Raw genomic sequence first — 24,857 nt, forward strand, 5'->3', positions numbered from 1 at the left:
AAGCCGTTTAATCCTCTCTTAGGGCTTCTAAGAAGCTATGCTCTGAAAAAGGAACAATTTTCAACTGGGGAAACCCCCACAGATGGTGCTTTGCCATTGTATGAATTAATCCCAGGCGTGAACTCAGTTTACTTGACAAACAAGCACTGACATAGCTAGTAGGTTTGGGTTTGGTTCAATGTTAGTGGACAACCAACTGCACGCATGAAACTGAGGGATAATGGGGAAATGTGCTCATTGAATTCGCAGACTCCTGATTTGAACAAAGCTCATGGATTTGAAGTAAAATTACCCTACTATACATAGACCAAATAACTACAGTTTATTATTTGCCAACCCAAATCCTGACACTGTACATGCACTGGTGGCAAAGATTAGAGAGACGAGGTATACATGCAATCACCCGAAAGCTGCACTCAATCACGTTTATGACAGTGCATCATCTTCAAGACCTCTAATTTCACTTTCAAAGATTCACTACCTGGGAGTGCCACCCTCTCTTTGATAATATTAGTTAATTCTATAATGGAAGGGGGATACTTAAGAGAGTGACGCTTATGAGGTCTTCCATGATCAGGAGCAGGACTTAACAACAGCTGACACCCATCCTACATTCTGAGCCTCCTCAACAACAGCCCTCTGATTAATTTAACACACCATTCATGCTGAGCTTAAAAAGAGGCTCATGGTATGCTGCAAAACTCTGGTTATGAGTGAAGGGCTGTGCAAAAGAGTGTCAGGCTATCAAGAAACAGCAAGGGCGCTAAAACCAAGCATGGGCAAAGCCAATAGGTCTCGCCTAAGCGCCTAGGAAAAAAGTGCTAAGTTGCAGCCAGTGCTGCCTGCTTCATATCGCTTTTTTCAGCTGGGACATGGGGAAATCAACAACGGGGTGAGGGGGCAAGCAGTAACGAGAGAGAGGGCAAACAACAATAAGTAAGGAGGATGTGGCAGTAACAAGAAACAAACAACAACAACGAGGGGTGACAGAGCAAGCAACAACAACTGGCAAGTGGGGAAAGGGTGAACAACAATGAAGGAGGAAGGAGCAACAAATACAAACAAGCAATAATGAAGGAGGATCAAGCAACAACGAGGGAAGCAACAGCAAAGAAAGAAGTCTCAAGAAAAACAAGCATTTGCAATGTAATAGGTCTCATATTTGTGTGAGTTAAAGCTGTTGGAAGTGTAAATGACAATGTCTTTTACCTATATGTTTTAGTTTGGAGTGCAGTGGATGTATGCCATTTGCCACCCCAACCCTCCCAGGCTGGTCACCCCAGGAGAGTTGGCACAACAAGGCCTCCATCTTGGGCAAGTTTTTGCCTCATTCTTACAGACTGGCTGTGATCTCCTAGAGAGCTACTCCCAGACTGCCCCAACACGCACCAGACAAAGAACCCTACGGGAGAGGATGCGGCATAAGGGCCAGAGCTGCTGACTTTGGAGCTGGAGAACATGTTTCGGGTCTCAGCACCGGCTCAACATCCTGTGATTTTGGGCAAATCACTTAATCTCCCCTTGTAACAAAAAATGAATGTGTTCTTATGTAATTAACTGGTGCTCATGTAAGGCACTGTAATACCTTTGTTTCTAGTTCGCGCTATATAAGACTTCAAAAAAATAAATAAAGCACTCAAATACCTTTATGTCTAATTTGCGCTACATAAAACTACAAAAATAAATTAAAAGGACCTCGCGGACATTGCAAAGAAACAGCAAGATCCCTGAAATCAGGGAAGACCGACATGAGCGAAGCAGCAAGGCAAAAGAAAAAATAGTGCGCCGACACGAAGCTATCTGGCTGATTGTGCAACAACCAATGTAACAGGGTCAGTCTCCAAAGCAGTAACAAACCAGCCTCCAGGTGGAACAAACGTAAAGCATTTACCAACAACATCAAGGGATTTTTAAAAGGCAAGCCCAGGAATGAATTAAAGTGATGGGCTTGAGATGGACACAGTTAAAGCCCACAGAATAGACTACAACATCAACATGTCGAAAAACAGTGCTTGTGTGCTGCCTTGTTCGACCTGAAAAAGTACCTCAATCTGAGTGCAAGCAGCAGATGGAGGTCAATAAAGAAATGCATTGTTACTTCATCCGTGTTCCAGGGAAGGAGAAAACACACAAGGAGAAAGTGCAACAGGCACACAATGACCAATCAGAAGCCAGCAAAAAAGAGCGATGATGGAGCCAACCAATGGTAAGTAATGGGTGATCTCCAAGCCTTTTTTTTTTTTTTTAAGTAACACAATATTTTGCAAGTGATAGTGCATGCGCCAAAACCCACTAAGCATTTGCAATGCAAAGGGTCTCGCATTTGCTCAACTTAGAGCTATTAGCGTTGTAAAGTCCTAACCAGACTTTTATTGCCACATAAAATGAAAATGAAAGGTAATACAGTTTTACATAAGCGACCCGATTTAAAGCACCACGCCATGAGCGTGAAGAAGCACACACAATGAAACAGAAGTTCGCTCACAGTCAAACGTATCAGCAAATGTGCAGCGAGATCGCGCTGCGTAGGAAATAAAAATAAAAAGTAGTCCAGAAACCATGCTGAAAACATGGAGCCTCGTATGTTTTCAGTAGTTGGCTGCTGCTCTCGAGGAGAGCTAAACACTGGAAAAGGCATGAGATATGCATGCCTTTCACAAATAAAATCATGTGATTTTCAAAAGGCAAGCCCACGAACCAACAAAACTGATGTGCGTGCAGTGGGAGTGGTTAAAAGCCCACAGAGATACTGCAGCAGGCTAGAGTGCTTGCGTGCTCGACCCTAAAAATGGCAGAAATGCAGTGATAACTACTTCTTCCTCTTTAAAGTGCAAGTTTTTAAGCACTCAAGTTAAAGGATTTTGTTGAGTTTTAACTACAGTAAATGCTTCAGACAGGAATTTTTGTGGGCGAATGTATTCCCAAGATAATTCACACTTGAATTTTGAATATGGATGACTATTTTTTTGTATTTACCACGATATACCGAACGTCCATTGCATGTGTCCAACTGTTCTCAATTTTAACCAAGCACTGTTTAATTCCATAGTTTAGAAAACACATTCTTTCACATGCAAAATATGAGGACACTATATTGTGCTCCAATTATATTTAATTATTTTATTCACTATTTTGCTGACTGGACTACAGCAATGCGGGAACCACGGCAGCTCTCCAGAAAAGACTGCAAAGGATACAGAACGCCTCCGCACGCCTCATTCTCAACATCCCCCGCCACAGCCACATCATAGCCCACCTTAGAAACCTACACTGGCTTCCCGTCAACAAAAGGATAACATTCAAACTCCTAACCCACGCCCACAAAGCACTCCACAACGCAGGACCAGCATACCTCAACAATCGTCTCACCTTCTACACCCTGAACCATCAGCCCTGCTGGCAGATCCTTCTCCGACCTCGCGGCCAAGACCTGGAACACCCTCCCCATCCACCTACGGCAGACCAAGGACCTACTGACCTTCAGGAGACTCCTCAAGAACTGGCTGTTCAAGCAGTAGCAGCCCGGCTTCCCCCAAAAGCACCTTGAGACCCTCACGGGTGAGTAGCGCGCTCCACAAATACTATGATTGATTGACTGATTGATTTCTTTCACACTGCGATATGGCATTTGGTTTGATTGAGAATTAATGTTGCACAGAAAATGAAAATATGTCTATATGCAGGGGAAAGCATGTTTACATGTTTTGAGTTCAACACAAGATGCACATGCTCCTTTGGATCTTCAAAAATGACTGGTAATGCTTTACAATATTTCTTAGAACACATAATTAAACAATAATCAGATTATTTAGAACTCTCAAGGGAATTCGGAGATTGCCTCAGACAACTGGAAAGCTTGGAATGTGGGCATCAATTAGTTGACCTACATTCTAACTTTTCTAATTTGTCTTAGAATTTGGAACAGCAAAATGACGCAGGCGGGATCATGGGCCTTGGGCGTACTTGCTGCTTGGCAATAAGAACTATTAATGATCTTTTCTTCACATTATGTGCCCTTCTCTCAATCCCATTATAATGAGATGGCCAATTGACTATTACTGCAGTTTAACTAAGCAGTATTGTACTCTTCTGTGGTGGTGAGAACTTGTTCCTCGGAGTATTCCTGGCATTCCAGTGTGAATACCTCAAAATTAGGAAACTTAAAACCTTCTACCAGGAAATCGCTCCAATAGAAATCTCTGTCAACTTGAATTTCAGACGGGGAGGCTCACACAGGATTCCTGACATCTTCTGCCAAGCTTCCTGTCATTTCCGAATTGAGGAGAATGACAAGCTGAATATTCCTTTGCTGAGGCAGGCTGTACTCATCACTGGAAGCCCAGTCTATCCAACCACTGTCCTGCCTTTTTGCATTTTAGCTCTCTCTATTGATATGCACAGCAAGCAGCTTGCCGCCACGCAGCCTCCAATCTATGGTCGCATGAGAAATGAGTCTCTGCACACTTGAGGACATTTTATTTAGGGAAGGCCTCAGAACACGTTCATCATTAACGTATTCATTAAAGGGTAATCCAACCCTAGCCGCCGTGCCAGGTAATATTAAACAGAGGGACTGGCAGTCACCGAAGCCTGCTTTGCTTCTCCCTTTGTTAATCTCATTGCTACTGGAGAGCATCCAAAGCCAAATTGACTTGTCAAACGCAACTATTAGCTTCTTCTACTCAGTACTGAGTCAAGGACTCGCAGTGGGTTTGTTCTTTTTAATGGGGGTCGCTTCGTTCACACTGCACTACTTTTAAGTATATTTTCAAAGATACGATGAAGGTTGTTTAATAATAAATGCAGCTCATAACTTAACCTTCAATTTAGTTTAATTTTATAATGTGTTTTATACTTCTAGTGGCTGTTTCAAAGCACTTTGTCACATCATTCGTACAATACAAGCGCTCTTTCAGAAGAACAAACAATTTCTACCCAATCAAATCGTGCAAACATCACTACCAACATGTGGGTGGAGCCAAAGACCCTCTCTTGATAGCATTGATCACATCATGTCTGACCACAGCTGCGCTGTCAAACCTGACCTAAAAAGTCCCAAAAGATTTTCAGTCTAGTATTTAAATGGCAGATCCTAAAGACCCACCTGTGCAACTGCTGACTGAGTTATTTAGGGGTCTGCACTGTTAAGGATTAGCTGCCCAGCCCACCCAACCATGTGGACATTGACAATAAGAAATTAAACATTCCTGCAATATCAACTGTTAGTGCAAATCAGCACACATTTGCACAAGCATTTGCAAATTTGTCTTAATATCAGCATCCACTCGAAGCGCCGGCAGCTTTGTGGAAGATATGTCTGCATGAGCACTGGCACTATTTGCAGCTTTTGCAAACCAGCGAACTGTTCCTGTACTTGTGTAAAGGTTCTTCAACTACTGAGGTGTCGCAGGACACACACCAAAAGGACATAGCTCATTACGACTATCAAAATGTCTGCCTGTCTGTGGTGCCACAATAAGCTCAGGGATGCCGTCATTTGGAGTGTGGTCAGGTGTCTAGAATAGTCAGAAACTATAATGTATTCTCCTAAATTGCACCACTTAACACCAGTTAACAACTGCTGTGTTGGCCAGCTTGACTCCTAGCCTAAATAAAGACAATGAACCGCGTTACTCGAAAGAGCCCATTATATTTTTGGGGGCATGTCGAATTTCCAAAAGGCCATAGCTAGGAACACTAGCCTAGAACGGGATGGAATTAAGCCACACCTACCAACTGGGCTAGGGAAATCCCTTGACATATTTTCCAAAGCTTGACACTTTATCCCGGTTGCTTCTTGTAGGCAGGCTATCTCTTCACATGCCTGTTACATTACGGAAGTATTTGGGGTGTCCTTGGAGCGCACTGTTTGTGATTGCCAGGGATGGGGCCAAGCCTGAAATATGTCACATTTTGTTCTAAATACTGAAGAAATGCAGAAAAAGGTCAACATGTTACCAATCATAGGGGAAGCAGTGTAACACCAGTGAGATGAACGGAGAGAAAAAGAATTTGATCTGCATGCATATTTTTAGATTTCTAGATTTGCTGACAATTTTATGCATTCTAGTTTTTGAATTTTCATTCATTTTTTGCTGGATGTTACTGTCGTTTAGTAATGGTAGTGCTTAATGGGCGTAGGCGGATATAAGTAGCGCCCACCAGGCCTCATTTTTCAGGACCGAGACTTATTTTTCATCATCAGACTTTGAGAACAAGGGAGAGAAAGACAGAGAAGTAAGTGGAAAAGAAGCTGAAGGAAGGACAGGAAAACAGTCACAAAGGCAGAGAGCAGGGGAGTAAAAAATAACACGCACGACTGAGATATGGGGGCACTCAGTGTGTGAAGATGGAGAAAAGATGAATCAAGACTAGACAGCCTTGGTATTCAGGACCCCCAACAGACAGCGCCAGCAGCGGCCTTCTGGAAAAACATTAGACCTCGGTAGTAATTATTTTACAAACTAAACACTGAGTTAAATTGAACAGTCCTCCTCTATGGTTGCAAACACAGCAATACTTGTAGAGGGTACTTACAAATGTAAACATTTACGTATTCGTAAATGTACTGGGTGTACAAGCAAATGAAATCCATTTGCACTTCCAAACTTCTATTCCCATCCATAGTTTGGAAGTGTTCTAACCCTTTTCCACTCAGAAACGGGTTTACTTTTGCATTTCATTAAATACACTTCGAATTGTTTTCTGCTGCACAAAGGTTTGTGAACTCCTACGAACTTCCAAGTAAGAGTACACCACTATTTGCAGGTGCCCACACCCTTGTAATGCTCACAACCCGCAACTGTGAGTAGATTTACTCACACATATCATTACACCGTACTAATGTTATTTTGCAAGTGTAAACTCATGTAGAAGTGCAAATCTGATTTGCACTTCTAAATGCTGCTATTTGCACATCTAAATGCAACAAAGGTGTGCAATCTTAAACCATAGTGAGTGGCTTCAAACAAGTGTGTGCATTTGCGCAGTTTTATTGGCAACTATTTGGCTCTGGGATTAATTTGCTACTAACAGGGTGTGGTGGCTCAGTGAAATAATGCATCCTCTCTAGGACCCGTGTTTGACCTCGTGGTCACAGGTTTGACTCTGGACAGGTCCACTCAGCCTTTCATCCTGTCGAGGTTGATAAAACGAGCATTGTTAAGTTGGGTAACAAACATCTGTTATTCAGAGCCGAGGTACCTTTCAAAGTGAATGTTATGTTGCCACTTTGTATATGTTTTTCAGATCCCTCACTGCAGCACTGTCCATTTTCAAGACCCAAGAACCTAGTGAAATATATGTTTTATCACTTAACATTCATACCCTCAACAAGGACATAAATAAAATTACATTTAAATTACATAAACTAATGTTTAGCGTACAAACCCATGTCAATGCTGCAAATGAGGAGTTTCATACAAGCAGAGAACATAAGGCTAGGCTACGAGTGGGGAAGGGTGATATGGCAAGCGCAAAACTGTGATTATACTTGATATTTTAACAACCAAGTTCTGCACCACATGCAGGGAAGGGCCTCCGGCTCGCAGTGTTTATCCAGGGACAGCTGCTGTTTGTTCAGCACCCCGGCTTCTAGCAGGCCCCCTTACCTAGACGCTTTTCTACGCAGAATAGTGCCTTGTTCCCAGTTTTATTTTATTTGTTTAAATGTCACTAAATAAACTGGCCCAAAGGGGGATTATTGAGGCCGGGGTAAGGGTGTTCTACACTAAGGCTTCGGTTTCATAGAGCATCCAAATGAACGCAAGAGCACAAACACTGAACAACTGAAATAATTGGAGCCACATTTACTGATACACTGATCTGCGTGTTCTACCATCTCACTGGGCGTGTTCCTACCTGCACTTTCTCTTTACCGAGCAAAACACATTTTCGCCCATTTTGGAAATGACCAACTCCTAGCTACTGCATGTACCACTCAATCTAATGTTGTTGGGCCACCAAAATGCCTGGGGCTGGTGGAGTGAGGTCATTCACCCTCAGACACAGCACCAGCCTCACCATCTAACCGATATCACAGGTTTCAACTGATGTACCACAATAATTTACAATTTGCTTCAGGTGATGAGAGAGGAGTGAGTTCTAAAGACATTTAGCAGGGATTCTATCTAACAGCTGTAATTGTAGAGGGTGCATTCACCCCCAGGAGTCTCCTGACATTATTGATATATAAAGCCTGTTAAATGTTACCCAACTCAATGGTACTGTTTTTATTGAACTTGGAAGGATGAAAGCTGGAATTCGAACCTGTGAATATGAGGTCAAATATACATGTTTGCTAAGAATGTGCCACCAGTACCTGGAGCTCTATTTACTTTCTCTTCTTATCACCTGAGAGGAGCAGTAAAAAGGGCAGAGGCAGGGTTACTAAAGGTCAAGCTGGGAGCAGGAGCTGACCCTGGAGACCCATAATTTACTTCCATGGCTAGATCCAGCACTTTCCAAAAGATGGACAGACTACTGAAACTTTCGTGGCAGAGTGAGGACAGAACAAACACTTTCCTGCTGGTTGGGTATGTACTGCTTGTGACTGGAAGATCGTAGCACTTTTCTACCACACTAGTAACTCAACACAGGGCTAGTGGAAACATCTGCATGTCCATCCAGGATTTCAAACACCCAAAACTTCTCTTGACAGACTAGTAACTACAAGCCATAAAGATTTTTAAGAACATCACAATCATTACATCTCCTATGGATCATTCCGAATCTTTCATCAGGGTGCATACCCACCAGCGGAGAAATGTGCAACCACAAAAAGGCAGGTTGACTTGACCACTGGACTGTGAGGCTTCTGAAAATCACATAACATTTTGTTAGAAATGGGGTTTCTGGTTGGCTAGGGTACGCACCTAAGCTAGGCAGAACTCACCACTCTAATCAGGGCAATTAAATTATTGTGCATAAATGCAATTACTGTAATAGGGCTCAGTATTCTGATAATACAAGGCAAATTAGGCATACAATCAGAAAATACCTTGGTCAAGGAATGTATCAAATCAGGCAATAGTAAGGCATATTGATCATAAACACTACATACATGTAGTCATAGAGGGCATCCACAACATATGGCAGCAGGCCTCTGTATCCTGATATCGCCACGATCAACACAATCAGCTCCATATAGAAAAAAAAACAAAAGTACACATAGGCACTGAGACTCCCTGTGTGTTTCCTTTATTGAGAACGATTCTCTGAGGGCAGAATGCCCTGTGCACCTTAGTAGCTGGACCTCTGTTAAGGTTTCTTCCCAACCTGTGACTTCAGAAAAAGGCCTCCTCCCAGGTATGCCACGTTGGGGAGAGGGCGCTGTCACTTTAGGAGAGGGTGGGGAAAACCTATATTGGTTCCCACACAGTGAGAGCTTGGAGAAAGATTAGCGGCCTACGAATGCACGGTGCAGCTGCTGCAGAGGTAGGTGGCCGAGCGCAGCCGGGGAGACCTCCTGTGGTTCTACCTGGTGCCTTGCATTGTCTTTTCTGGGGCTAGCCGCAGTCCTGGAGGCTGGGTTCTCTTTCTCGGGCAGCTGGCGTGGGCTCAAAGGAATCCTCTGTTGCCAGCACATCAGGCACAGCATGGATTGCGCTAACCCACTTCAGCGTTGATACTTTGGGATTCCCTCCCCAGGCATCCAGTCCCGCAGGGAACGCCAGGGCCTCAGTCCTCCTTTGGATGCATGGTGTGTCAGGCAGGTGAAGTACAGCGCACCCCAAGAGCTACGCTCTAAAATGCTGGAAGCACTCTCCACAAGCTCCTCTAAGTTGAGTTCAGTGATCTACATGTGCTGGGTAAGAACTCACGCTACAGCCTCGGAGATCGAAGAGGTGAAGCTCACATTGTACCAGGGAGCAGCCAAACAGCACTAACCTCACACTGGCCCCTCAGAGAACACTGGTGGGAACACAAAGCAGGCAGGCAGGCAGACCAGCACAACCAGACCAGCAGTATTAAGGTAATCTCTCCTTTCAGGACCACAACACCCTTGCAGAACAGCATCAGGGAACAGCTGTCAGCAGGGTAACCAACAGAAAAGCAATCCAGTGAGTCCTTTAAGCCATCCACCATACAGCAGGTAGCAGGGCAAAAGCGGAACCGTAGTCCAGAAGAGTAATTTGTGCAGCAGAGCAATCCTTCTGACAAAGGCTCAGTCCCAGTTCCAAAAGTGCTCTCCGAACATGGGTTCAGAGCACATCTAGTTATTTGCAACAATCCTCCACAAACTCCCCTCAAGGCTGGTGATACACTTTCCTACTGCTCCTGACCCTGAAGCCTGTCCCTCCCTTCTAGGGCCAATAGGGCATCCCTTCCATCACCAGGAATATAAATCCCCAGACCAGTTCCCCAATCCTCCTCAGGGATCCTGCACACTGTCAGAGACCTCTCCTACTCCTGCAGCCACTGACGTCCTTTATGTCCCCCACCAAACAGCAGGCAGGAGTCCAACAGCAGAAGAGCAGTCAAGAAGAGACATTTGTGCAGCACAGCAGTCCTTCTGACAGAGGTTCAGTTCCAGTTCCAAAAGGGCTCTCCTAACATGGGCTCAGAGCCCCATACTTATACTCCAAAATGTCTTTGTTAAAGGGGTGACTTCAAAGGAATCCTTTGAAGGGTAATACACCCCCTTTCATCCCAGCCCTGGCCTAAGATATCAGTAGGTGGTAAACCAGCCCATTGTGGGTCAGCAAGACACAGCCAAATGACATGTAAGGTGTAAACAACCTCTCCCTCTCCCAGCCCAGGAAGACGATCATCAGGATGCAGATGCCTTCTCCTGTCACACCCAGTCATTCATGTGTTGTGGCTGTCCGGAAAGTATGCACAAAGTAGCTGTCACTCTGCCCTAGAGATGGACTGGAGTAAGGATGAAAAGCACATAGCGTTATAAGAACAGAGAAATGCCTAATTTCTGAAAGTGGCATTTCTAAATTAGTAATGTAAATCCCAACTACACCAATAAGCAGTATTTCTCACTACCATTCCCTATATACCAAACATGCCAATGCTACTCCTTTACGATCAGAAATGACCACTTTAAAGTATAAAAGGGAATTCCCAATGCTAACCTATGAAAGCAGCATCCCTCTCAGTAGTGAAAAACGAAATAGGCTGTTTGTCACTACTAGGACATGCAAATTATAATAATACATGTCCTAACTTTTACCTGCACAACACCCTGCCCATAAGGCTACCTACAGCCTAACTTAGGGGTGACTTAAGTGTAGTAAAAAGGGAGTTTAGGCCTTTGCAAGTAGTTTGAAATAGCAAGTCAAGGTGGCAGTAAACTGAGCAAGCAGGCACTGCAGTACTGAGACCGGTTTGAAAGGCTACTGCTGTGGATGGTACAATCTGCGCTGCATGCCCACAAGTAGCATTTAAGTTACAGGTCCTGGGTATATGGTATACCACTTTACAAGGGACCTGCAGGTAAATTAAATATGCCAAATAGGCTTAAGCCAAACATACCAAGTTTTAGGGGAAGAGAGCACAAGCACTTTTGCACTGGTCAGCAGCGGTAAAGTGTCCAGTGTCCTAAAGCCAAAAAAGAGAAGGTCAGATGAAGAGGAAGGCAAAAGGTTTGTGGATATACCTGAAGAAAGGTCTATTTTCACAACATTTGCAATTCTTTTAGTTCTTCATAAATTGGTGTATTCTACATCACAGCTAGCCGAGGTTAAAAAAAGAATAGGTTGCCCAATAAATGTGTAATCCTCAGGCATGTCCTTGCCGCGCTAATGAAAACTCATCCAAACCTCCATGTTTGAAAGCAATGCACGAGGGTCAGGGGCGGGGGTGGGGGGTCTCGTATGGCCTGAGAGGGCGCCTGGTGTCGGCTCAAGAAGCCAGGAAGAGTCTAGTTATATTTTTAGTTGCTGGCACTTGTGCTGACTGGTTTGTTTGCATTCCGGCCTTCGGACCCTGGTGCACGTGTGGACTGGGCGCAGCTGTCGCGCGCTGCTAATCTCTGGCGGGCAATGCAGCCTCGCATCATGATACTGCAGATCTCCTTCAGCTCCGCCAGTCAGGGAGCTTATGCTGGTATGTAAACAAAATACACACGATGAGGCAAGTGAATTACAGCTGACGTGCAAACGAGTACACGTGCCGCAAGGCCCTTTAACCGCTGTTCACGAGATCCTGATTTTGTGGGTCTCCAAATTATGGACAGAAAGGGGTTCGATTTTCACAAAGAGAATTAGATGTTAATTAACAACTGTCGAAGTGAATATTTTTCTGTTGCTACTTTGTGGGCAATTCCCATGTCTTGCTGTCGAACGAGAGCTGCTCAACTTTTTAGTTTCGCAAAACGGACACAAAATCTATTTTTCAGTAGAAGTTCACTTTAAATGTTTAAAAATACTCACTTTTCTTCAAATGTGTTATATTTTCTTTTTTCAATAAAACAGGTTGCATTATCAACCTTTAAAAAGTTTTGTTTTTTTTTCTTACTGGGACTAAAAAGGGTCTTAGCTACCCTTACACAGGCAACGAGGGAACTTGCACAATGAATAAGTATCCAGAAAAACAGCTAGAGTGCACAGTTGTGGTTTAGAATTGATGTTGCTTTATATGGTTAGTATTGTCTAACAGCGCTTGTGACTCACAGACTCAATGGCATCGGGCTACAAAGTTAAAGAGAAAAGCCACAGCCGTGCAGAGAGGGGCTCTTAGAATCCCCAGTGCTTCAGGGCTACAGAAAAGGAAGAAGTGCCCTACATAAATGCTGGTGATGGAACATAATAACGCTGTATGTACTGTACTTAAATCGGAAACCAGGTTTTTCCGGGGCAAAGACCAGGCCTTTCACACTGAACACCTCTAAATGTTTTCTTTTTGCTGCTGTCATATGCAGCCAGGATGGTCATTAGCGTCACGGTCTTCAGTGCTAAGGATGAGTCCGGGACAGTGTCAGGAAGAACAGGAGCTTGCGAGTAGACTGGTATCGTCTAGCCTGTCCATGACTGAGCACCGTCATCCAATGTGTGCAGTGCTTTAAATGGAAAAATAGATGTGCAGGTACTCTGTACCAGAGTACCTGCTTGTTTCTGAGAAGTGCCGGTACTCTCCAATTAAAAGTATTACGTTTTTCTTGAGATATGCCGGTACTCTCCCTCTCAAAATAAAAAAGTGTTGGTACTCAGTACCGGAGAGTACCGGCCCATTTAAAGCACTGAATGTGTGCAGAAAACGACACGGTGAGAGGTGCGCAGTAAGGCGCCGTCAGGAATAAAGCACTGTACTGAGTACCTAAAGTCCTGGATCTCTCTGTGTCCATTAAGCAAAAATGTAGCGAGAGTTTCAACAACCAAGGCAAACAGCAAAGGTCGGCCAGGGCTTGCACCACGCAGTGCCCGCCCCCATCTCTACCCACCTGACAGTATGTCACTGATGGGCACTCTAGTAGAGGCAGCGCAAAATAGCTGCCTCAGCACTGAAATACATTTAAGGCTGGCCCCTGTCCGATCAAGCTACCCAAACATAAACATCACCTTCGTTTCACATTCATAAAAAAAGAAAAAAAACGTTATTTTTCAATCAGTAATGTGTTTAGCTTAACACTTCCACCTACTCAGCGCCAAGAGACCCTATGGGTGGGTTGACAAGCGCTGTACAAATAATTTTTGGCACAATTTAACATAAAAGGTTTTTACTGTGTGGAGTGAGGCACCCATATGAGGTGCGGTGGAGGAGTCCATCAGCGACAGAGGGGAGCTTGCGCGGGTTCTGCTTGGTAGCCCTACCTGGCATGGTTTTATATGGATCCTGGTGGCGTAATGTGCCGTAAGTGTTCTTCATTCTCATGCCACAGTCTTAGTACAGATGCTGGAGTCTGCGTCAGGGATCTACATTATCAACGTTCTGTGCGGTTTTTATTCATTATCAAGGTGGATCGTTTGTCTCCTTTCTGTGCATGTTTAGTGAAGGGGGGCGTGGTCGCTTGGAGTACTTGGCTCCGTGCCAGGGAACTCAATCTACCATCATTAAAAGCACACTGAACCACCATGTGTTTCTCTAAAATGATTCAAGACAACCCTGCAGCTGCTGAATGGCCTCACAGGAAAAGTCAATGTATTAACACCAGCTGTGAGACTTGCCTCATTTCGTGTCCAAACTCCCACTGTCCTTGACCCAGGGTGCACAAGCAATGGTCTTTAATCTCTTACTACCCACCGTTCCACGTTCTTATCTAAAACACTACCCTATGGCCTTCTGCATCCTACCACAATCCCAATAAAATGAACCCCTACTTTTAAGTGAGCATCCACCCACATACTCCTCTCCTGCCACGCTAACACACACTCTACTCAGCTAACCAGAAAGTCAGCAACATGCTTGGTGTAATGTCAGTGGAAGGATGTACATAAACAAGGATGTGCCCACTATATATCATCAGAATATACTTTTACTTATCATTCTAGTACTGTGCACACATGTATTTCATGCCGCCAAACCATAATTATTTAATTTGTTCTTGTTCTTCTTGCTTTGAATCCCTCATTCGCATCAACAATGCTCCTCACCAATTTGGATTAGTCATTCTTACTACATCTCAACACTGTTTCATAATCACGGCTCCCTAGCAACACCTTACAATGCTCTCCTCTCCATGGTGGACCTCACTCTGGACTTCAGTCTAATTTCAACTGTCTCATTCCACATAATTGGCTGCATATTCAAAAGCCCCCCCCCCCCTCATCTACTGGAACACAATCACAAGTTTAGGGGTCATACAATTTCTCCAGTCCCTTTTAGAAATCACTGAAATTCGCAGAAACCCCAATGTCAAATAAATCGCCTGTCCAACAGGTCTGATCAACCTCAAAACAATAGTGTTCCATTTTAACCAAATGATGACGTAACTCAATCAAGCACAGTATCCATCACACACAAGACTCTTATTACTACCTCTGTTGCTCCAACTACTGACCCTGAGAAAATAAATAAAATCAGCCTGAAATATTCTGACCCATGGTGGCACGCAGCCACAAACTAACCAAAATTACAACTTCTTGAGATAGAATGCAACAGGCTAGTTAAACCCACTCACCAACAATGGTAAACCCAATGAAATAATAGCCTCTACATAAATGCAACACCAAATCTGCCAAATGCTTTTGCTCCCAAATGTAGCTAAATAGTGCAGAGTAATGTGACTTGCTCAGTCTGATGAAGTCACAAACCAGTGCCTCCCACAGCTCTGTGGATGTAGATATGCTCGGAGCCTACAACAAATATCTTCAACTGTTACAAGACAAAAATACATGATCACACACCACAACAAATACTTCAGGTAGACCTTTCAAGACTGATGCTAGCCAGGACAATGTTTATATCAACTCAGCTTATTTTCCAGGATCAATTTGCCACAACCCAATTCATTCATTTTCTCAAACGTATAAACTACCCCTCAAAATTAAATAACAGGGTCAGATACCCGTAACCCCACCTGGCACAAAAGAAGCGTAGTTGTCCACTACTATCACTGCGCCATCTATGACCAGGGATAATGGACTCCCTATGGTATTAAAATTATGCACAGACTTTCGCAAGCATACACACCTGATACACAGACACACAGCATTCTGTTCTGCTTACAAATTTCATTTGCCACAATGACTCAGAAAAATTACCCATTCAACCAAATCCTAAAGCCTCGTCTTGTTTCAAAGTTTCACTTTGAGGACCTTTAGTAACACAACTCCTCATTCTGAAAAGAAACACGTAGTGGTTATATCTCAAGAATGATCATTTGTGCATCCAGGAGCCTCCATCAATGACAGCGCAAGGCATGAACTCAGGCACATGAATATCCTACCTCCTTAAAGTTATCGAACGCAGATAAAATGATTTCGTGCCCTCCTCTGACAAGACACACAGCCGCCAGGAGCTCCAGAACCAGTGCTTTTGTTCTGTGGAGAAAGAAAAAACACCAAAATCAATTTCTGCCATGTGTAGAGCGGGATGCCACCTGCGCTACACGGTGGATGAGACAGAAGGAGGTGCGCTCCTTGAGGCTTCCGCCGAGCAGCTCCTGACCAGCCATGGTAATTCGTAAACGGTGTGCACACGAGCTTGCATATTCAACAATATATGTATGTGTGTGTATGTGAAAAGACACACATGCGCACACACATACATACAAGCCTCACCATGGCATGAACTCAGTGGGTTTTGTGATCTAAGGACTAGAGTCAGGAACATAGGAGCGAAAGTTTAAACTCTCTTCCCTTTGGATCATTCCCATGTGTGAAGAAGATTTCCACTTATCAGGGGTTGACAAAGAAGCCCATGTGTATTCCAGGAAAAGTATGGCAGCCATATATTTTCTGGAATAATGCAATATGTAACATTTACACATGCAGTTTTCTTTAAAGTGGAACAATCTGCATGCTTAAGTGTATCCCAAATGAGCATTATCACCTATAATTTGCCTTCTCCATGAGGTAAATATTTATCCCCATAGAGACAAAGCTTCACCTTTGACACATTAAATATGAGTGTTCACTCACCATTTTCATGATGAAAACAAACCCTATTCTGTCTCCACAACAGGTCATTGACGTGCATTTCCAGTTTGGTAAACAGACATGCGAACAATCAGAAAACTCACAACTTGAGGATGCTCACCTAGAATGGGCACAAAACTATCACCAGCAAAAAACATGCCAAAACACCAATTCAATCACTGCCGGAGTTCCACCAATACATACTCTGAAAAGCAGAATTGGGAGTTTATGCTGTATTTGCACATCCTTGTTGAACTTATGTGGGCGTAATTGTCTGTAAACTGGGACCAAATACTTTCTATATTATCCTTGGCTAACAACATACTCAACTTGACCTCTCATGTCGGTGTGCACAAAGAACCAGATTCAAAAACACTCAGGAAAGAAAAAAAAATATTTAGAAAAGAGGATTGCAGTGCTACAGTAAAATTGCTCTGCAACTATTACAGTACTCAAAACTCAGACGTGTATTTCTTCTCATCTTTTTCAATTCATATGTTTATGGATTATCTTCACAAAGTCCACACACACACCCCCAGCCCCCTCCCAAAACTTCATAAATAAGTCATGTTGAAAAAAGAAAGAAAGCGACCAAGGCTAACCGAGTGGCTGTATTTCCTGTTTCCTAGTAGTGAAGGTTGGATTGTCCCACACGCGAATGTGACTGTGTGATGTCAATTACTTAGTTGTAGAATCATCATGAAACAAGCATTTACAATGCAACGGGTCTCGCATTTCTCAGAGTTAGAGCTATTAGCAGTTGTAAACTCCCAACCTTCTTGCTACATTAAACGGAAAAAAGAGCGCGATCGCGCTGCTAAAGTTCACTCGTAGTGAAATCTATCAGCAAAAGTGCAATAATCTACGTAACCGGCAAAAGTGCAATTAACTATGTAACAGGGTCAATGTCATGGAAAGCGCTCGACTTCTGCCAAGCGAGATCACGCTGCGAAAAAAGATATAAAGTAGTCCATAAACCGGACGGAAAACAGCGAGCCTCGCATGTTTTCGGTACTTGGTCGATGCACTTGAGGAGGGCTAACCACCGGAAAAGGCATGACGTATGCATGCCTTCCACTAATGAAAGCAAGCAGATTTTAACAGGCAAACCCACGAACCAATGAAAGACACTGACGTGACATGGACAGGGCTCCGAGCCATTTTCTAACTATTAAAGTGTCACGCAAGCGCATGCGATGCAGGCTCGACCCTAAAATGAGAAGAGGAGGTGGATTAATTTCAAAGATGAAAAAAGGAAACCTACATGGTGAATGAATTTAAGAGACGTGTTGACAAAGGTGACTAAAGAAATGTAAACAAATCGGGAAAAAGCGGCCAAGACAATCATATTCTTAGAAACCACCTAGAGATGGCTTTGTTGTCTAGTGGCATGTCTCACATCATTTGTCATTCGCTCATTTCATCGTTTCTAATACTTCCTGGGACATTCCCAATGCACGTCCGCTCACCTGGTCATAGCTAATAAACTGAGGAGTGGGGCAATAAGAAAGAGTACAATGAAAAATACCAGACAAAATGAACAGGCATTTTCAATGCAACGGGTCTCGCATTTGTTTGAGTTAGAGCTACTAGCGTTGTAAAGCAAAAAAAAAACCGCAGCACGATCACGCTATGTAAAATTCAACACGATCGTGCTGCGTGGGAAATAAACAGATAAAGTAGTCCAGACTCCATGCGGAAAACATCGAGCCTCGTATGTTTTTGTTACTTTACCGGTGCTGTGTAGGTGGGCTAAACACCGGAAAAGGCATGACGATGCCTTTCACAAATGAAAGCAAGCAGATTTTAAAAGGCAAGCCCACGAACCAATGTAAGTGACTGACCTGGCATGGGCGTGGTTTGAAGCCCAAAGACAGATTACAGAATGGATGGAGCACTTTGTGCCCGCCCATAAAAAAGGGCCAGAAGTTGTGGATCTAATAAGGTGTATGCACCCTTATTGGGACTTAAAATAGCAAGCTACATTCATTCTTCTGGCACATAAATTAGTAGATCGTGACAAGTGATTTTGTTACAAAGTGGGCATGGGTTCAACAGTAAATCTACTTTGCTAGGCCATCAGTCCGGCTTGCAAACTCCTTCGTATGATTGAATTAATGAGCATTCCCAGCAAATCTGGTAAAAGGTGATCCCGACTTCTCTGGCGTGTGTCAGACAGTGTATTTCTTACTGCAGATGAATTGGCAGACCTCTGCAGCAGTTTAAAAATGTTCTTTGACAACAGGGGCCAAACTAAGAACTTGTGATATAATTATATACCCATTTTTCAAGACATGGCACTTTTTACAGGCTATGCACTAGTTTAGTAATTCCATTAATTAGCGCATGCACTGAATACGTCACAGCATGAAAACAGGGAATGTTGGTTGCTGCCCTGTATTTTCGAGCTGCAATGTCTAAACTTCATACATTAACTTGTGGAGTTACCAATTCGGTACATGTGTGGTACATAGCATGAGCGCCTGAAGAAGTTGCAGTCTGTGTCTGTGCACAGGTAGAGGATGTGTTCATAATACAGCACCAGATGCAATACAGATGATGGCTACATTATAAGAGATACTTATATACTCTGCATATGACTTTGATCATAGGCTGAATATTTTTCCAAATCAATTCAGATGCTATTTGTGGAGTCTTCTGCTGCGTGATAATGTTTTGGAGACATTCATATTGTGCCCTTTACCTCTCCTCCCACCTAAACTAACAAGGAGATCAGCAGTGAGAATGGTGCTTAAAAGGCTTCTTTCTTTGCAAAGACCTTTTTAAATTTCCGAACTGGTCGGTAAATGACACCTTTTTCGAAATTCAGAACAAGTGCATGAATGAGACCAAGATGTATGAGACCGAAAGTTGTGATGGCATGTTTGAGTCCACTCCTTGTAAGTTACTAGTATGTTAACCTAAGTGCTGCAGTACAACTCTGTGTTCTCCGCAGTGCTCACATGCAAATCAGTACAACCACAGATCAAAAAAGATCAGTCGGACTGCAACGGCTCAACCCACATCCCACATACAAATAAAGGCAACAGATTCACTCTGGCTTCTTTGCTTTTTGCCACTGAGGTGTGGACTGAGTCCCTCAGCAGAGGGAAGGCATCTGTTTACTCCTTACCACATAGAATATAATTCAAATCTAATAGTTATGATGCCATTTGGTATCCCCCTTGAGCTCCTTTTTATCACTTCTGTTGAGCACAATAATATAAAACAAATATGGTCTAAGACATGATCTGCAAACTGTTGCAAATAATTTAGAGTTTCTTATATGTTCTCTTCAATTCTGGAGTGCTTTGTGAGTCCACGGATATTTTAGGACATCCTGTGTGAGTCAGTGGTTTTAAAATTGGGATTCATTATGTTTGTGCTGTTTGTGTAGACTAGTTGCGCTAATGATTGTGTACTCGATGAATGACCCAGGACCCAACACACGCTACAAACAAAGCCTTATGACAAATGTATTGACATCTCTTTAAAAGAGGCAACAATAAGGCATCATTGGTTGCACTGTAAATCATACAGGATCACCATATGAAACCACGTGATGACCATAACATCACCCCACAATGAAAATCAACCAGCCAACAGCTTTATCAATTACACAGCTACACAAGAAATGTATAGTAATTTTTGTTGATGGATAATATTAAACTTGTTATTAAGACTGCACACTACAGCAACCTTCATTTATTCTCAGGTCTGTCTACAAATACTTACCTGGGGTTTTTGTTGTTTAAACTTAGTGCAATTTCATTGACAGCATGAAGATGAGACATGACCATATTGAAGCCATACTAAAAAAAAAATAATGAAAATGCATTGTAACTATGAATCGTTCATAAAAACATACCCGAAAAAGACAGATTCTCAAAGACAGCATAACGTATAATAAAATGATTGTAGCCCTAAACCTACATGTTTTATTTAACTTTCGGATCCCATTTGCACGAATTGGCCAATCTCTCTGCTACGATGAATGGTCTTTGGAGGTAATATAAGCAAAACTATAAATTGACTCAATGTTTCTTATCTAATTAAAATTACTTCTAGATTGTGGTGGGAAAATATGACTTGTGTAATGATAAATGATTAGTTGCCCTGTAAGGATAGCTCTTCCCCAGGTTTGTTTTCTTCCCTGATCTGCAAGGATATCTATCCCCTTTGACCTTTCGCCCACACCTGCCCATAACTGTACGAAGAGACATTTTCAAACTAGCACATAATAACCCTGTGATAACATGCATACCTACATCATCGAAATGCGACCCAAGTGTCTTGCTACATGGTACCACCAAGCTGACGCTTTATGCTTTTCAATATCAAGCAAAAAGGAGCAGTATACATGTGTGGTCATCATCAAATGTGGAGAAGTTGTTACTTGACTACTATAAAGGTTCTGGCAAGATAAATGAACATTAGTGTGGCAGGGCACTACTGAATTTCATGTTTTGGTTCTTAACAATTAGAACGGTATTTGGCTTGAAGAAATTATAAAGTACCGGATGTGGGAATTTTGAACCAGAAATGCCCTCCTATAGCAGCCGGCGTAGCCAAACATGCCACAAGTGCACCAAGCTAAAAGCCTGAAACAGGGTTACATCCTTATCAGGTACTACAGGCCTTTGCTTATCTTGGTACATAGAGACAGAATCTATTACTTAAGAAATAAATCCACAGCTTTTGGAGGGTGTGACAGAACCTATGCATCTGTCAGAAGATACTTTGACTAATACATCTAGGAATCTACATGAAGTTTACAATCCTATCAGTAATAGTGGCAGTCCAGGTGAGGGGCAGTCATGGGGAAAGACTGTCCACAAATCGTACATATAAAATACATTTAAATGAGGGCTATGCCTGATGAATGAAAAGCACTGAATCTATGCTGTTGCGTGGATGAAATAACCTAAGCACACAAAGAACAAACGTTTAGGTGCTGACAAAGAGTTTAAAAATTGGAATCATCATTAACTATACAGTCACTGACAACAGAAGGAAATAATAGGACCGAGGACAATACCTGCAGTGGTCTTCCATGCGAACCCGATGGGCAATTAAGAGCGACATATGTACTCAATAGACATGAATATGCACCTGAGAGATGTGCTACATAGGTCACTGTCCTAGAAACCATGTGGTAAAACATCCACTAGTCGTGCATGCAATGGATCTCAAAAATGGAAAACATAAGTGATTGTGTGATACTGTGTCGGTTGACACAACGGTCAAGTAATGCGTAAGAACAGACATGGCTTCTGTTAGCCAGGATGCCATTTAGCTATATGCTGCAAAAATAAAATGCAGCGTTGCAAAAAATGTACATTACTTGTGAAGACTTGATTTATTAAGTTAGCATTTCAAAAAAAATCCCTAGGTCTGCGAACTCTGCTAATCTGCTTGCCTGAACTCTGTGGACAGGCCATTGATTTTACAAGCCAAACATATGCAATAACCCTAACAAAGGAGACGTCAGTGTGTTTCTGATTTGGGTAGTGCTGGCTAAAATAAATTATTTATGTTCAAATGTTAAATATGTAAAATACCTGATAGTTCATTATGGCCCGCAAACACATGATGCATACGTGGACGTCATCCTTCTTACTGACTAATCTGGAATTTTTAAGTGTTCTTCTGCTGGGTAGCGTGCTGTACCTGAGATAATAGATAATGCATGTGAAAACAGAAATATCTTCAATAACCCAAGTTACCATATGGTACATAAAACATTACAATGCTAAAAGAGTGAGGTTTAGATGCTATTTTCATTTGGAGAATGGATTATGCAAATGTATTATGCATTTTATTAGACGCAGGTGAGCAATACAAAATCAGCTTTGGGGGATCACAAATACTTATTCTTTAGGAATCACGTTGCAAAATAGTAGACACCGAGTTTTCAAAACCACTTAACATGGTACCTAAACAAGTAATTCCTTCAGCCGTGGAAAAAATTATTCAAAATTCTGAATAATAGAGTTCTCGCTTTTGCAATGACAGTCATTCCAAAACAGTAGTAATGCTTATATTTTGATACAACTGTAGACACAGAACCCTCCTCTATATAGTAGTAAAAATACTCTTCAGAATTCAGAAACACATAATAAACAAATGCATCTTTTCACTGAGAATCAACTTGGATTTGCTTCGATGAATTTCAAAGGAAAGCTTAATAAAATGAGAAGACATGGTGTTTCCTGAGTGCACAATTAATATGTATCCCTCTTTTAAATATCCGTTTTTGATTAAATCTCAATGGATTGATACCCTGGCTCTGCACCTTGGTATCACCGCCCTTCTTTGTGCAAGGTAGACACTGATGTGGAAAGTGGAAAATTCAATGTGTGTGTTCCTTATATAGATATGGCCAATATAAGTATAACCCTTAATTGTCATAACTCTTATCACCAATACAAACCTGTAACATTCCCTCCAACATCCAGCTAAAGCCTCACATCTTTTTTCCTATGGCTTATTCTTCAAGCTACTGCCTTACAATAAAACTGACCAATTATTTACCGATAAGCTTCATTACTCTGAGTTGTGTTGGTCATTGTGGCCATTTCCCCTCTCTCCCTGGCTCTACCTCTGTCCACTGCAAGTTGTGTTGCTTGGGAGGCTACAGAAGTAGTACAGGAGAGGGTGAGCCTTACACAACCATGAAGGAGAGCAGTTCAAATTGATTATGTCTCATAGAATAAGGACTGTGACCGGGAAGCTAGAGGAGGTGGCAATAAACAGCATTGCGAGAGAGTGCTACCGCCGTGCTGTTACCATATCCACAAGCCTAGAAACCGCTTTACTTGACTACAGGGAGGAGGTAGGCACAGAGCCAGAGTGCATAGCGCTTATAGGCTACACAGTGACAGTAGCAGCTTGAGGTGTCCTCTGTAAAGGGTGCCCAGATTTTGAGGAGCAAAAACCGGGACAGGTCAGACATAAAAGAAGGACTAAATACTTTACTCTCACTTTTGTATCTGGCCTGTCCCATTTTTTTAGCGTAGCTTTGTGAATGTATGCCTATACATGTGTTTATATATATATATATATATATATATATACACATACACACATATACATACATATACATACACACACACATTTACAACACTACACATATAAAATTAGCTATGTCTTGACCTTCTATCCTGCACCACCAACCCGCCCCACTCTCTCTGCTCCCCACTTGTCTCTCTGCTGGGAGCAGACAGGGGACTGTGTTGCCTGACAGTAACAGATAAATTACTTTAAAGATTTCATACTTTGTAGTCCTCTTTAACTTGTGCTTCCCTAGATGATCTGACCTTTGTCCCAAACACCAGGACATTTATTTAATGATCTGACTTTTGTCCCTAAAACCGGGACATTTATTTAAAATTAAGAGGAGCGTCGGGACACCGGGAGAGTCCTCTAAAAACCTTGACTGCCCGGGGAAATCCGGGACGTCTGGTCACCGTACCTCTGTATTACAATGCTGAGTGTAAATATCACGTTTGTGTTTCTCCTGTGGGCATTACCTACAGCGAGCAAAGACTGGCTGCTCGACTCTGCGCCCCAGTACCCGTATCAGTGACCCCAGGTTACCCCTGCCAAACCACGAGCCTGAAAGCAGCGTTCAAATGTCAGCTCACTGTACCAGACATAGTAGGTGGGTGAACAGGGATCCGTGTTGTCCATTCATACCAGTACTGCCGGTATTTACAGCGACTGCGCCCTCAGGGAGTAACACATTGCAGGGTTTTCTGTGAAAAGTAACAGCTCTGTAATTGCACCACGGGTGCCTAACTAACATGTTCATTGCACAAAACTGTCATTACTGCTGCAAAGAAACTGTTTCCGCGCAGTCACCAAAAAGAAACAAGGGGGAACATGATTTGCCGGATTCACCGCGCATTGCACAGTAACATTCTAACCACACAGCGAGGTGTTCCACTTTAGTAAACGCCACCTCTGCGTTGCATCTATCTGGGCCTTCGGGCGATCAGGTAATACTAGTCACTTTCCAACATGTTAGCTTCACCGACAACACGCGTGCACACACAAAAAGCCCGCGCGCGGTAAATTGTGGCCAGAATGTGGAGAATTCTCCATGAACAGTGCGGGAAATCAGTGTCCGAAACTGAGAACTACAGAACTGGACAGTCGTCATTTTACGCAGTCAGGGACCACCGTCCGCCATAGTCCCTACTCCCTGAAAGCGCAAATCCACAGTTCCATGAATTTTCAAGCGGTCAGAGTGTTAAAAGAATGAGCTGAAGCGGAACCATGACACAATGGGTTAAATCGGGATACTGACTAGGGCTTTTGGGCATTCGC

At 42.8% G+C, this 24,857-nt stretch overlaps 1 protein-coding gene across 6 annotated transcripts in view; it reads right to left on the reverse strand.

The window, feature by feature from the left end:
• Window positions 1-24,857, reverse strand: part of FMNL2 (formin like 2) — a 469,979-nt gene that overhangs the window by 106,517 nt on the left and 338,605 nt on the right. For all 6 annotated transcript variants that reach the window (XR_011201574.1, XM_069225173.1, XM_069225177.1 and 3 more), the window contains exons 7-9: window positions 22,088-22,196; window positions 20,262-20,338; window positions 15,836-15,929 (exon numbers count right to left, since the gene is read on the reverse strand). Coding sequence is in view for 5 of the 6 variants with exons in the window: in XM_069225173.1 (XP_069081274.1) it covers window positions 15,836-15,929; window positions 20,262-20,338; window positions 22,088-22,196 (280 nt within the window). In the remaining variant the exon portion in view is untranslated. The remainder of the gene's footprint in view (window positions 1-15,835; window positions 15,930-20,261; window positions 20,339-22,087; window positions 22,197-24,857) is intronic.

The sequence above is a fragment of the Pleurodeles waltl genome, chromosome 3_1 (genome assembly GCF_031143425.1).
Source record: "Pleurodeles waltl isolate 20211129_DDA chromosome 3_1, aPleWal1.hap1.20221129, whole genome shotgun sequence".
NCBI classification, from domain to species: Eukaryota; Metazoa; Chordata; class Amphibia; order Caudata; family Salamandridae; genus Pleurodeles; species Pleurodeles waltl.